At 46.5% G+C, this 15,386-nt stretch overlaps 1 protein-coding gene and 1 long non-coding RNA gene across 2 annotated transcripts in view; one reads left to right on the forward strand and one right to left on the reverse strand.

Moving 5' to 3' along the window:
• Nucleotides 1-4,788: 4,788 nt before the first annotated feature.
• Nucleotides 4,789-6,762, forward strand: LOC111536751. Its single transcript, XR_004228466.1, has 3 exons — nt 4,789-5,061; nt 5,163-5,288; nt 5,630-6,762. It is a non-coding gene; the product is annotated as an uncharacterized LOC111536751 (long non-coding RNA).
• A 917-nt stretch (nt 6,763-7,679) lies between these two features.
• RECK (reversion inducing cysteine rich protein with kazal motifs) overlaps nt 7,680-15,386 on the reverse strand; it is an 86,215-nt gene continuing 78,508 nt past the window's right edge. Inside the window, exons 17-21 of the mRNA XM_023203194.2 lie at nt 14,925-15,117; nt 13,139-13,349; nt 11,378-11,451; nt 10,429-10,584; nt 7,680-9,308 (exon numbers count right to left, since the gene is read on the reverse strand). Coding sequence (XP_023058962.1) covers nt 9,087-9,308; nt 10,429-10,584; nt 11,378-11,451; nt 13,139-13,349; nt 14,925-15,117 — 856 coding nt within the window. The 3' untranslated portion in view covers nt 7,680-9,086. The remainder of the gene's footprint in view (nt 9,309-10,428; nt 10,585-11,377; nt 11,452-13,138; nt 13,350-14,924; nt 15,118-15,386) is intronic.

The raw sequence follows: 15,386 nt of genomic DNA on the forward strand, positions 1-15,386 counted from the left end.
CGAGGGCAGAGGGGCTTACGGTCGCGGCACGAGGGGCGTTCCGGCCGGCGCCACCAGGGGGCGGCCTCTCCCTGCCGCGGCCTGACCCAACACACGCAGCCCCGGGGTGTGCCCCTATCTCGGGTGTGCCCCCATCTCCGGTGACCCCGGGCTCCGGAGGGCGGCTGGTCCAGGGAGGGGGACGCTCCTCTCCCAGGACACGCCCTCTACTGCCAATGGGGTGGAAGCGCAGCCGCCTCTGACCTGTCCACTTGCCCCTCATTGCCTCCCAGACCAAGCCAATTCCCCACCCGTGCAGTCTGGCCCTAGACCTGTCTCCCCAACGCCCCCACCTTTTCCCTATACTCCAGTCAAACTAGATTTCTTGTCATCCCCCAAACATGTTCTGCGATTTCCCATGTCCCTGCCTTTCCTCAGGCCGTCCCTCCGCCAGGAGTGCTGGCCTGGAGCCACCATTCCAGTGCTGCCCATCCCTCAGAGTCGGCCGGTCTTTCTAACTGCCAGGTGCCTTGACCCTGGGGGCAGCACACACCAGGTATTGGGGAGACGTGGTCCCATCCATGGCCCCTGCCCCGTGGGAGAAGAGCACCTACTTGACCGCACAGCCCGAGTCACCTGTGCCAGACTTCCCGCAGACGCTCCTTTCTGGGGAAGGGGCTCAATACACTCCAAATGAAGGAAGCGAATTTTAAGGCTTTTCAATCAACGGGCACTGAAGTGAGCTGACCCACTGATGATAAGGCTAGAATCTGTAATACCGACGGCTTCCGAATGCCCGGCAGGGCGATGGCTGGTCACTGTGCTCTCTATTCCTTTCCCCCATGTCAGGCAAATACATCTACAGTATTTTAGTACAGTCATGAGTAATGACATTTCAGTCAATGCCAGACCACATATACCATGCTAGTCCCAAGACAGTATGATACCATATTTTTACTATGTTCCTATGTTTAGATCTGTTTATATACGCAAATTTTTACCTTTGTGTTACAGTCGCCTACAGTATTCAGTACAGTGACATGCTGTGTATGTTTGTAGCCCAGGAGCAACAGGCTATATAGCCTTGGCGCACAGTAAGCTACAGCATTTAGGTTTGTGTAAGCACACTCTATGATGTTTGCACAACGAAATCACCCAATGACACATTGCTTTTTTCTTTTTGTTTTTTTGAGACGGAGTCTCGCTCTGTCGCCCCGGCTGGAGTGCAGTGGCCGGATCTCAGTTCACTGCAAGCTCGGCCTCCCAGGTTTACGCCATTCTCCTGCCTCAGCCTCCTGAGTAGCTCTGACTACAGGCGCCCGCCACCTCGCCCGGGTAGTTTTTTGTATTTTTTAGTAGAGACGGGGTTTCACCGTGTTAGCCAGGATGGTCTCGATCTCCTGACCTCGTGATCCGCCCGTCTCGGCCTCCCAGAGTGCTGGGATTACAGGCTTGAGCCACTGCGCCCGGCCCTTTTTGTTTTTTTTTTAAATGGAGTCCTGCTTTGTCGCCCAGACTGGAATGCAGTGGTGTGATCCGGGCTCACTGCAACCTCCGCCTCCTGGGTTCAAGTGATTCTCCTGCCTCAGTCTCCTAAGTAGCTGGGATTACAGGTGCCTGACACCATGCCCAGCTAATTTTTGTATTTTTAGTAGAGATGGGGTTTCACTATGTTGGCCAGGCTGGTCTTGAACTCCTGACCTCAAGTGATCCACCCACCTTGGCCTCCCAAAGTGCTGGGATTACAGGCCTGAGTCACTGTGCCTGGCCTGCTCCACTATTAATCAGATGTGTGACCTTGAAGAAGTCATTCAATTTTCTGAAGCCTCAGTTACATCAACTGTAAATAGTGTTAATATTAATAATACTATTTGCCTCATAGACAGGTTGTGAAAATTCTGTGAGATACTTCACTTAAAGCACATGGTGCTATACTTATGTGACAGGAACCCTTAGACAGTCTTGAGGAAGTGGTCCAGGAAAATTCTTGGGCATTCTTGGTTATTTGTCACAAGATAATTATTTCAGTGGAAACTGTCAAGAAGAGTGTGATACACAAGGTTCAAGCTGTTTCAATCCCATGAGATAACAGATGTGAGATATCACAGAGCATGGGCTATTTGCTAGATTTTACGTGTTGCTGATTTGTAATATTATAGTCCTGTTAATGTATAGAGCAAATTAACCTCTCAGTGCTCCAAATGGGAAAGAAAAGCTGGTTAGTTGTTATCTCTAGCTATCTTGGATAAACAGGATGAAGATAGGAAGGTGGAAAGAAGAGAAGCAGTGACCAGGTCATGTGCATGGAGCTAAGCTGCAGGTGAGCCTCTGATTCTCTGATTGTACCCTCTTCTTCTTCTTCTTTTTTTTTTTTCCCCTGAGACAGAGCCTTACTCTGTCCACCCAGGCTGGAGTGCAGTGGGATCATCTCAGCTCACTGCAACCTCTGTGCCTTGAGTTCAAGCGATTCTCCTGCCTCAACCTCCTGAGTAAGCTAGGACTACAGGCATGGGCTACCACACCCGGCTTAATATGGTATTTTTAGTAGAGACAGGCTTTTGCCATGTTGGGCAGGCTGGTCTTGAACTCCTGACTTCAAGTGATCTGCCCGCCTCGGCCTCTCAAAGTGTTGGGATTACAGGCGTGAGCAATTGCACCCGGCCTTGTACCCCCTTCCTAAGAGAGGACTATCTGACTCTGCCCAGAGGGTTGAAACCTGTAAGGAAAGAAGATTCGCCATCAAAGGACTGAGAAAAACGTATAGACAGTAACTTCTTATAACTTAATACTTCCTTGACTTGAAAATAAAGGGATTTTAACGAAAAACTCCTTCTTATTGGCCAGGCAGGATGGCTCATGCCTGTAATCCCAGTGCCATAGGAGTCCAAGGTGGGAGGATTGCTTGGGGCCAGGAGTTCAAGACCAGCCTGGACAACATGGCAAGACCTTTATCTCTACAAGAAATTAAAAATAAATAGCTGGGTGTGGTGCACACACCTGTATTCCCTGCTACTCAGGAGGATGAAGTGGGAGGATGGTTTGAGTCCAGGAGCTCAAGGCTGCAGTGAATTCTGATCATGCTACTGCACTCCAGCCTGGGTAATGGAGTGAGACCCTGTCTTTCAAAAAAAAAAAAAAAAAAAAAAAAAAAACTTTAAAAAGTCTCTCTCTTTTTTTTTTTTAATTTGAGATGGAGTCTTGCTTTGTCACCCAGGCTGGAGCGCGGTGGCATGATTTTGGCTCATTGCAACCTCTGCCTCCCTGGTTCAAGCTATTCTCCTGTCTCAGCCTCCTGAGTAGCTGGGATTACAGGTGCTCGCCACCATTCCGGGCTAATTTTTGTATTTTTCGTAGAGACGGAGTTTCACCATATTGGTCAAGCTGGTCTCAAATTCCTGATCTCAGGTGATCTACCTGCCTTGGCCTCCCAAAGTGCTGGGATTACAGGCGTGAGCCACTGGGCCCAGTCAAAAAGTCTTTTCTTATTGACATCTTTTTTTTAGAATTCTGAATCTTATATGCATTGACTTACAAAAATAGTCTATTACCTAATTTGGAGTCTGGAGGGAGAAGATTCTCCCCTGATGTCTGATTTTAAAAATTTCCCTAAAATGGCCTGAAACATGAGAGATAGTTAATCTTTTTTTTATTATTTGTTTATTTATTTGTTTTTGAGATGGGGTCTTTCTCTGTCGCCCAGGCTGGAGTGCAGTGGCATGGTCTCGACTCACTGCAACCTCTGCCTCCCAGGTTCAAGCGATTCTCCTGCCTCAGTCTCTCGAGTAGCTGGGATTATAGACTTTTCAGGCATATGCCACCATGCTTGGCTAATTTTTGTATTTTTAGTAGAGACAGGGTTTCACTATGTTGGCCAGGCTGGTCTCAAACTCCTGACCTCAGGTGATACGCCTGCCTCGGCCTCCCAAAGTGCTGGGATGACAGGTGTCAGCTACTGCGCCCAGCCAGTTAGTAAATCTTAAATATTATTATGTTACTTATTTAAAAAGAGAAAAGTAAAGCACTGAACTAAAGGAGCTAGACAACAAAAAATAAATGAAAGGAGAGAAACATAAAGAAATATTGAATGAATGCTGAAGTGTTTAGGGGTAAAATGTATTGATGTTTGCAACTTACTTTGAAATGCATAAAAAAATTAAATGGATTCAACTTACTTTGTTTTTTTTTTTTTTTTTTTTTTTTTTTTGAGATGGAGTCTCGCTCTGTCACCCAGGCTGGAGTGCAGTGGCCGGATCTCAGCTCACTGCAAGCTCCGCCTCCCGGGTTTACGCCATTCTCCTGCCTCAGCCTCCCGAGTAGCTGGGACTACAGGCGCCCACCACCTCGCCCGGCTAGTTTTTTGTATTTTTTAGTAGAGACGGGGTTTCACCATATTAGCCAGGATGGTCTCTATCTCCTGACCTCGTGATCCGCCCGTCTCGGCCTCCCAAAGTGCTGGGATTACAGGCTTGAGCCACCGTGCCCGGCAACTTACTTTGAAACACATAAAAAGTAAGATGGATGGACAGAAGAATAAATGGATAAATAGAAGCAAATAGAAGGGCCCTGGGAGAGCAGGCCAGTTAGGACACAGTTGGTCAGACCAGAGGGCAGGCAGTGACACAGAGTCAAATACAAAGACCCCAGGTTTCAGCTTTCAGGACAGAGAGAGCTTCAGGCCTTCCAAGACCCAGGAGCATACTAGGCAGTTCTCCCCACCATGCTGGTCCTGATGTTCCAGTTCCAGGGTACACTTGGGACAGGGAGACCATGGGAACATGGAGGTGGAGAGCTGCTGATGGGACCAAAGAAATGGTACCAATCAGCTTAGGCTAAGTCCCCAAAACTTCAGTGGCTTACAACAGAGGCTTCTATTTTGTTCCCTTCAGATGTCCATTGTGGGTCAGCTACCACGCCTGATGCTATCTTCACTCCAGACCCATTCCAGTGTCCTCACAAAGGGGAGAAAAGAGACACAGAGGACCACAAGCTGGCCCTGAAGTCTCTGCTTAGAAGTGATGCTGTCATGTCTTCCTACGTTTTACTGGCCAAAGCAAGTCACATGGCCACTCCAGAGCTCAAAGGGTGGGGACGTACAGTCTTCCCATGGTGTTTTGTGTGTGTTGGGGGAGGGACAGTAAGTGTTTTGAATAATACAGTCTACCATAGAGGTCTTTTCTCTTCAGGATAGGACAACAGCCAGGACTGACAAGATTTTTTATTAGAGAAGTAGGATGTTCCCAGCCTGGTCAACATAGCAAGAACCCACCTCAAGAAAAAATGCAAGGTGTTTACAGGACAGGTTGGAGAAGGTAATTAAACTGTACAGGCAACCTGCCGTGGGAGGTATGAGCTGGGGGAGAGAGCGTCTAACAAGGGGGAAGACGCAAGCCCTCGGAAAGAGGGTTGGTTTGCACCAGGCCTGGAAGAAATCAGGAGGCTTTGCCAGATGGCTTTGAGAAAAGCATTCTAAGTAGGAGGTACAGCTTGAGCAAAGGTGCAGGAATGACAGAGTCCAGGTTCGTTCCAGGGGTAGAACAGCAGGGCTGACATGTGAGGGGCATGGTGTGGGGAGGTATAAGGTAGATCCGATGTGCCCAGCTTGAATGCCAGGCCACAGTGGCATCCTAAGGCTCTGCCCTTGCCCTTCCAGCTACACTGACCAGCCTGCAAAGGATGTGTGCCCCAAACTTCAGTGCCACGAGACCTTCAAGACCATCCCCTGATCTCGTTATTAGGCAGTGCTTCCCTCCGTCCTATGAGCATCCTGAACTCTCCTGAGGAAACAATAACTGAGCCAGCCTGGGGGCCAGGGTTCCTCTAGGCCTGGTCCCCACCCTTAGAGTTCAGCCAGGGTCTCTTTCAGCTCCACTGTGGGAAGAAATTTAAACCCACCAGCAACACTGATCATCACTGAAGAAACTGCACTTTACTTCATTTGATTCAGTGCTTCTCTTTCAGCCTTGGGCTGATGGGAGTCAGGCCCACACACCCCCACAGAGAGTGCTCTTATTGTCAGAGGGACAGGAGGCCCTGCTGCAGGGGCCTTTCCTTCCCTGCCTCCCAGCTGCGGAAGAGGCTTGCATTGTACACTTTGCCAGCTGAGGGAAAGTGAGGGCAGACGGGTCATTCCCAGGAACGAGCCAGTCCTTACGGCAGTCCAGCAGTCTTGGGGCTGGAGGGCAGATTTCCACAGCGCACACAGAGGGAAACTGAGAGCACAGGGGCTAAGCTGTGGTCACACAGGGAGTCAGGGTGAAGCCACGGCCAGAGGCCAGGTCTGGGCTTTCCCTGGCACAAGGCAGCCGGGCAGGATTTGTACTTCTCAGAAATGGAACTGGCCGTGCAGGAAGTTGCCACGAAGGTAGACACCAGAAGGTGAGCAGAGTGAAACAGGCCCAAGGCTAGGCGAGCTTGGGTGGGTCTGAGCAAACAGGTCCAAGGAGCACCAGGAATCATAAAAGTAACTGACATAGCTCACCAGCTCACTTTCTAGAACAGTTTAAGGAGTGCTTTTCACCATGTTGTCTCCCGGCCCAAAGCAAAATGCCTCACACAGAGAGCAAATGCCAAGTCTAAGGCTGAGTTTCATTCCAGAGCCCAGCCTCAGGGCATTAGGCTGATGGTGGAGAGGGTAGGGAAGGAAGCCTCACAGGGGGAAGCACACTAACACTCTGTCCCCTGGCTCCACCCACTCTTCCATTATTCCAAAATGAAGTTCACTCTATTGTTTTTTCCTTGGAAAAGTTACATGCGTACGCTCCCCCAAGTACTTGGAAATATAAACAAAGCAAAAAAAAAAAAAAAAAAAAATCCCACACCTTCCTCTCCTTGCCTCTACAAATGAGTGCAGAATCCTTCTAGAGCCTTCTCTGTATGTATCTGTCTCTCTATGTAATCAGGGCAAGGTCCCTCCTCTGTCTGCAGTGGGGAGGAGGTGGTTACCTCACTGCCCTGTGCGGAGAAATTCAGGGAAAGGGTTTCATATTTGGGATGCTGTCTACTGGGCGGTACTTCCTCGTCTAAAGGTTCATAGGTGGAAGCCTATCTTGGCCAGAACCCGCCAGGTAATCAGGGGTTGGGTCTTTTCCTAAGGACCACCTCCCCTATCTTCTCCAGACCAATCTCCCACTGAACTCCACTGCAGATGCAAGCAGTTGCTTTGCCAAACAGAAGTGTAACCACTTAGGCCAGGCGTGATGGCTCATGCCTGTAATCCCAGCACTTTGGGAGGCTGAGGCAGGTAGATCACTTGAGCTCAGGGGTTCAAGACAAGACTAAGCAACATGGCGAAACCTCATCTCTACAAAAAATACAAAGGCATGGTGGCATGTGCCTGTGGTCCCAGCTACTTGGGAGGTGGAAGTGGGAGAATTTGCTTCTCTCCTGAACTCTCCTGAGGAAACTTAGCTTAGGATAATAGCACTCTATTACTTTTTTTTTTTTTTTTTGAGACGGGGTCTCACTCTGTCTCAGGTATGAGACAAGTTGGTGTGCAGTGGTGCGATCTCGGTTCACTGCAACCTCCACCTCCCAGATTCAAGCAATTCTCCAGCCTCAGCCTCCAGAGTAGATGGGACCACAGACATGTGCCACCACACCCGGCTAATTTCCATGACTTCTCATCCCAGAACAAAGGACACAGCTCACCTAAGGGTGATCAGTGGTTTCATTTTTGAATGTTGACATTGCTTAGAAGCATGCATGATCACATAAAAATTATTTTTATTAAAATAGAAAAGCTTTCCAGTATATTGCATTAAAGAAGACATTTATACAGAAAAAAGGCAATTGCAACAGACATGCTACATCAGCACTGACATATTCTGAAAGCTTTAAGTGCCCATTTTTCAGCAACATTTGGGTATAATACGCATATCCCTATGTATTTCAGAGGGTACATATAATACTGAAAAAATACTTCATGTAAAATCTAAGTTCATGTGCATACACACAAGTAGTATTATATCAAATAGCTTATTTCAAACTGTGAAACACATTCAAAGTATTCAATTTCTTAGACAACATGCAGACATTTTAATACTCAGCTTGACACTTTTAAATATATAAACCACAATTCTTTATACTTCTATATCAAAAAAGAAAGAAAGACAGAACACTTATCTACATTGTGCATATCACAAAAAGCAAATTGTTTTCACGAACGGAAAGTACTGGGTTAACACACATGATTGTCATTTAACAAATATGGCTATTCACCTTCTTCATAATAAAATAGAAATATAATGTATTATTTACATGAACTACTCATTATTTCACTTTTTGGCAATTATATAAGTAGCAGCAATTGGTTTAAAGATTGATGTTTAAAAACTCTACATTTAACTCGGATGAATACCGATGAATATATATCTGGTTAATATAAAAATTGCATAATGCAAGATGCTTTGATACAATGTCACGTCTCCCTTTCACAAAAGTCATAGACACAAATCCGTGACCAGTGAGCCTGTCGCTTACAACACGTAATTATATGAGTGTCATTTAATCAGCTTGCTTTTGCATAAGACAGTAGTTGGGGTTCTGAATTAAATTTCTGTAATTTCATGCAAATTTGCCTGATAATTTACATAATAATTTCAAAGATGCTTTATCTATATTTCATATTCTCTAATGGCAGTGGCTCTTCACTGGGACCCCTAGCTTCTAGACAGAGTAGGTCATTATCTGTAAACAAAACAAACGTAATGGGAACCTTAATACTTCAAAAAGAACTCTGAAATGAGGTTTGTGAACCTGATAGTAAAGTGAGTCATCTTTGTAAAAAGTGGTCATCTCATTTTCCAGAGATAAATTTGCTTTTGAGTGGGGGCCCCATCTGATGAGGAAATGGAAATCACGCGGCAGTGGCCTACCAGGAAGACACATTCTGTTTTCATTAGTATTTGGAACAACACATTTTAACATTTGTAAAAACAAAACAAAAATCCTACCGATATTGGCGAATTAAAACAAAAAATACTGTGTGGTGAATAGAGGTGACATGTGCCTTTCCTTGGCCACTATTCAACTACAAACCAGCAGTCCTGAATGTCTTTCTCAGGGCAGGAGGGTGAGGTGGAGGAGCATTCTGCACCTTCCGCAGGCAGTCAGTTATACGTCCAGAGCAAGTGCAAGGCAAGGCCCAGGCTGAGGGGAAGGAGGAAGGAGTGGCAAGAAGGCCTGGCCCTGATGCCAGCTGATGGCACACTGCTGGAGACCTGTACCTGGGAAATGATGAGGGCAGAGAGAGGGACATGGGACGCCAAAGTCGGGCTGTCAGAGTTGATAAGGGACTCAATCTTCTCTGCTTCTTTATTGCAGGCTTCGATCTGTGAGGAGAAACAAGGTTCTTTTAATATAAAACCACAGAACATTTTCAACGTCAAGCCAGACAAATTCCACATATATCCTAAAAGTAGCGTGGCCTCAGATGGCATTTACTTTCTCTTTGTCCTTCTGTTCTTATCCCAAGTAACATTTTATTACAGTTTTGGTTTATTACGTAAATGTAGCAGCATTAATGGAAATCAAACCACAAAAGAAATCACTGGCCGTGTATGGTGGCTCATGCCTGTAATCCTAGCACTTTGAGAGGCCAAGGTGGGAGGATAGCTTGAGCCTAGGAGTTCGAGACCAGCCTGGGCAATGTGGCAAGACCCCATCTCAAAGAAAAGAAGAAAAAAGAAAGGAGAAAGACAAGAAATAACCCACAATGTCACTGCCCTAATCAATCAACTGTTTTCATTTTTCCACACCTGTTACTCACACCTCTTACCCACATTTAGACTTTATCCTTAGATGGTTAATTAGGGTCACAGGGAATACAATTTTAATGTCCACTGAAACATGAAAAGGAAAACAATTGGACTAGATGAGCTTCTAGTGATTCACAGACTGCTTGCATTCGTTCCCTTCCCTTGAGCCCTCACTGCCTTTGATGTTGAAACTTGGGTCTACGTGAGTGGGGTTCTACATGTCTCCAGACTGATGAAGAAACAATGGAGCCCACAAGACCAGCTCTGATGGGATCTTCCTCCACAGTGGGCACACAGCTCTCAGGAGACTGGAGTCTATTCTGGCTTTATCACTGCATGACTTGCGCCAGTTACTTCCCTGGCTTGGGCCTCAGCTGCCTCGTCTGTACAATGGGTAGATTAGAGACAGTGATTTCTCGGACCCCGTCCAGCTGTGCACACTCCCAGTCGCAGTATCTTAATTCCTCGCCTACCCTGGTGCCTCTGCATCCCACTGTCAAATGTGCACCGGGTCTCAGCCACTGGCAAAGTGCTCAGTCCTTTAGAGACTGCCTTGCTTTTCTCCCTCCTGCCCCGTTGAACTTCCCAAATGCCTCCACTCCCTCACCCATGATCCTTCCTTGGTAACTACCCTCTCCTAGGTGCACCAAACTTGAAAGTGACAAGATGGCTTCACAACGTGTGCTGAACCCACCTGCAGAGCTTTTGGATAGTGATCGACAGGAACGATCAGGATCACAATTTCTGATTCAATGCTGAAGTATCCAAACACATCACACTGTGGGACAGACACGTGCATGCGGATTTTCTGAAGTATTTCCAGAACTGTTATTGGCTTTTTATTTGTTACCTGGAAAGAGAAAACATGCTATTACCTGAAAAAAAGAAGAATTCCTGTGACTGCCTAAGCTCCCTTGCTTTGGGCTGCCAGCTGAGGAGGCTCTTTTGACCACACAGCCCTCAGCGGAAGGCCCAACCGCAGCTTCGCTAGGCCAAATTCTGACTCTCTAGTCCACCACAATGGGGTTTTGCTTGACTGAGAAGCTCTGTAGTGAAGATAAATACTCTCACCAGAAACACTTTTTTAACAAGTGACTGTTCTGAGGTAGAGGTCACAGGGTTTTTAAAAATACAGGTGTAATCAAAATGGGGATAAATCTCTAGGTTGTGGCAAGTGTTGGGTGCAACATTTCTGGAGCACTGTGATGGTGCAGAAAAGAGAAAGGGCAGAACTATGTAGGGAATGGGCATGGCTCCAGAAGGTCCCCTCAGGAGTCACGGGGACTGGTGTGAGGGGAGGCGACCTCGAAACCACCTGGGCACCCACCGGTCTCTGGCTACCTGGCTCTGCCTGCAGCCCCACCTATTCTTACTGTGCCAGCAGGGACCTTTTCTGAGAAAGGCTCGGGTTGACCGTGATGTACACAGCCAGGGTGTAGAGGGGAGGAACATGGGCTTGGGAATCAGCCAGCCTGCGTGCAAACCCCTGTCCTACTGATTAAGGGCTATATGGCCCTGGGAAAGTTGCTTTTCTGAAGATTAGTTTCTTTATCTATGAATGAGGACAACACATTCTACTCTCTAGGATTACTGAGAGGCTTAGCAGTAAGATTTCAATAGCATCTGCATATAAAGCAATTTACCTTAGCAATAGTATCCAGTTTTTCTTTGTCAAATAAAACTCTTAACATCCCAGCACATAATGGGCAACAAGCACCTGTATAACAGAAACCATTTTATGTGTGTTCAGAATTAGAAACAAATAGAATTGAAAATCCTTAGTGAAATGTCCAGCCCTTCATTTTGGGGAGGAGAGTTACAGTGTCCTTCCCAAAGACTGTACCTTTATATAAGTTCCTTGACCAACCTGGGGTCCTCTCATCTCTACATTCACCAAAATCCTTCCTCTACCCCTGCTTTTCATCCTTCACCACTCCTCGGAGTGAGAAGGTTGTGGTGCGGATAGCACAGAGAGAGCTGTCTTTTCAAGAGACCTGGGGACTGATCCTGCTCTACCTCAAAACTCACTGTGTGATTCTGGGCAAATGCTTCTGCCGGGCCTTGCTTCCCTGTCTGCAAAACAAGGGAGTTGGTGTTTCAGGGGTTCCATGAGTGTTTGATTCAAATTTTATTTATTTATTTTTTTGAGACAGAGTCTTGCTCTGTCGCCCAGGCTGGAGTGCAGTGGTGCAATCTTGGCTCACTGCAAGCTCTGCCTCCTCGGTTCAAGGCATTCTCCTGCCTCAGCCTCTGGAGTAGCTGGGACTACAGGCGCCCGCCACCACACCTGGCTAATTTTTTTGCATTTTTAGTAGAGACGGGGTTTCACCGTGTTAGCCAGGATGGTTTGAATCTCCTGACCTCGTGATCCGCCAGCCTCAGCCTCCCAAAGTGCTGGGATTACAGGCGTGAGCCACCACGCCCAGCAGATTCAAATTCAATTTTAAAAATTATTTTAAACTGTTAAAACCCATAATAGAATATGGCATAATCAAATATAATATTATGCCATATTTTAACACAACAGAGATTTAACCAATCCATTAGCAGCCTCTCTACCCTGGGTCCCTCCAATTCCCCTTCATTTCGTGTCATCATACTTGCTGCCATCTGGTTTAGTGCAGATTTGCATGGCAACTTGTGTTTGGTCTGTCACCTCCCTCAGAACATGGTCTCCAGGAGGAAAAGGGCTTTTTCTTACTGCTGTGTCCCCAGTGCTTAGAGGAGCATCTGGCACATAGTGAAAGCTAAGTAAACATTTGATGAATTAACAGATGGAGGAATGAAGCTATTAGCCTCCAGATTAACCTGTTCTGTGCAGACTTGGAATAAAGTCTCTTCTGCTACTTCTGTTTGACTGAAGAGCGTGAGATTGTAAGGTAAGCTGTTTTAAAAAACTTACTGCTAAAAGCACTCTGTACGAAACGAAACTTTTCTGATTATATGCAACTAAAACAATTAAATTAGATGCTAAGGCCAATCTAAGACAACAACTGTCTTCTATTTCTCTCAATGTCAAAAGTTTGTGTTCATCAAAACTACTTTAATTATTCATTAATTAGTAATTCATTATTCATTAATAAGTAAACTATGCATTTAATAACCCTAATTTTCATAATTGAATACTGCTTTATCTGTTTATATATTGGTGTTTGGTATAAGATTTAGCTTGAGGCAAGGCTGCTGTATTGTTTTAAAATAGGACACCAGATGATATCTAAGGCAAGCCCTAGTTTTTTAAGGTCAACCCAAAGTAGTGAGTATGATCAGCATAAGAATCTCGTCAAGACTTTCTGAAAAACGTAAATGAACTAGTCAGCTCTCTTCTCAATGACTCACTCTCTGGAGGCGGATAAGCAAATCTTCCCAGTCCTCCCCTGTCCACCCCGATACTGCCAGCCTACCCGGTGGGATGATGGGTTTGCATCCAGCTGCCGAGAGCGAAGGACACTTGACAGAAGCACACTCAGTGACGGAGCTGTGCTCTGAGAGGACCCCGACGGCCTGGCAGTCCCCATAGTAATCGACCGCCACGCGATCCGAGTAGGCAGCACACACGCTGCTGTAGGTCTCACCATTGTGCCCACAAACGGGCTCGGTTGCTCTGCAAAAGGGCTGGGACAAACAAATCACATTTAGCCTGGAAATGTCTATGGTGTACCTTTCCCAACCAAGAGTACACAGCATGTTTCCCTATTTTCAGGAAGGAAAAAAGACACAGGTATAAATTATGGGGACCTCTTAAGCTCCTGAGGTGGGCTAAATGCTGGGGTGGGGGCGGTGCGGTGGGGAGGGGAGCAATATGGGTGTATCCAGATGAACTCAAAGATTACTTTTCTCAGCCTCTCTGGGATCTGGGTGCTCATGTGAAATGATAAGAGATAAAAATCTTCTTTCCTGCCACCTCTCTCCGCTCTACCCAGACTTCTATTAGTATCCCAGAAGTGCCTCTTTGAAGACAACCAGATCAATCTTCATGCAAATGCAGAGGTCTTATCATTTCATGCTGGGTATGGGATAAGAAGAGGGAGGAGTAGAGGGAGCAGTGGGGTAGACAGACTCTGGAGCCAACAGGTAGGTCAGGAATAGATCAGAGAAAAATCACAGCCAGGAGGAGGGAACAAGTAGGAGGAGAAGACTGAGAATTCAGGGTAGACGGGATCAATGCAAACGGCACAGAGGCTCTGAGAGAAAACAAGCATGTTTCAGGGAGACATTATGACGGAATTTTTCTAACCATGAAGACCAGAGAACGTGAAACAATCATCTCAAGTGTTAGCTGGTTGTGGGCAGGAGATGCTGGGCCCAAAGCGGGGCCCCAGGGAGAGGGGCAAGCATAAAATCAGTGCTGCATGTGAGAAACCTCAAAAGGAATTGTCCTCTTTTTTTTTTAGATGGAGTCTTGCTCTGTCGCCCAGGCTGGAGTGCAATGGCATGATCTCGGCTCATGCAATCTCTGCCTCCTGGGTTCAAGCAATTCTCCCGCCTCAGCCTCCTGAGTAGCTGGGATTACAGGCGCGTGCCATCATGCCCAGATAATTTTTGTATTTTTAGTAGAGATGGGATTTCACCATGTTGGTCAAGCTGGTCTTGAACTCCTGACCTTGTGATCCGCCTGCCTCAGCCTCCCAAAGTGCTGGGATTACAGGCGTGAGCCACCGCACCCGGCCCAGTTTTTTTCCTTAAAACATGAATGCAGATTCCACAAACCTAAAAGACTGAGAGATAAGCTGATGTAAAAAGACATTAAGTCTTAGAGAAAATTTCAATCACTTTTCAGTACCTTGGGAGGTGGGACCGATGTGGGAAGAGTGGGAAAACTTTTCTTGGTTTTTGACTCACATTCTTCCTGCTTTGTTTCTTAGTGAGGGCCCAGAGAACTATGAGAAGAATGATGTTGACCATGCCAGGGGTGTGAAACTTTTAAGTTCTTTTCCTAGGAGTGGGCTGCAAGAAGCCATTCTCTGTTCTTGATTGTACACCAGTTGTGCAAAGGTACACACACTAGCAAGATAGCTTCCAGAGTTAGGAGAAGGAGCCAGTCTTCCTTTTTAGTGGAGGACTGGGTGCTATAGATTTGACAAGATTCACAGAAGACTCTCAGCTGGTCTTACTGTTGACTCATCTGTCAAAGATCATAAACCAATTTTATCCCTAGTGTACTTTGTTTTGTCAGCCAAAGCACTGTACCTGGCAGGGGCCTTTGTAAGAGAGGCTTTTTCCTCTTTGGTATAAAGTGCAGAGATTGTTGTGCTCCATGTGGTCTGTGTCACAAACAGGATCTTGGATCTGGTCACACGCGAGCTGTCTTGGTACACACTCATATTGGCTACATCCAAATTTATCAAAAGTCGTCAGGCAGACCTGTGGTTTGGGTATGCACCTGAAAAAGATGAATGCTGCACCATGAACCAATGTAGGGAGGGACTGTGGTGGGGCTAGCAAAGCACTAGATGAGACATAGGAGGCTGAAGAGAGAGCAAGAGATGAATTGGGGCAGTCCTATCTCCAAAGAGCATATGTAGAGTGGGAGAGTCGAGCCTGTATATAAAGTAGGCTAAAAGGTAGAAAAGATGTGCACGAAGCTCGCGGGGATGAGTCATTCTTGTCTGGGGAGCCTGAAGAAAGCATGGGGAGGAGGCAGTGTTCTAG

This window comes from Piliocolobus tephrosceles, chromosome 14 (assembly GCF_002776525.5).
Source record: "Piliocolobus tephrosceles isolate RC106 chromosome 14, ASM277652v3, whole genome shotgun sequence".
Lineage (NCBI taxonomy): Eukaryota > Metazoa > Chordata > Mammalia > Primates > Cercopithecidae > Piliocolobus > Piliocolobus tephrosceles.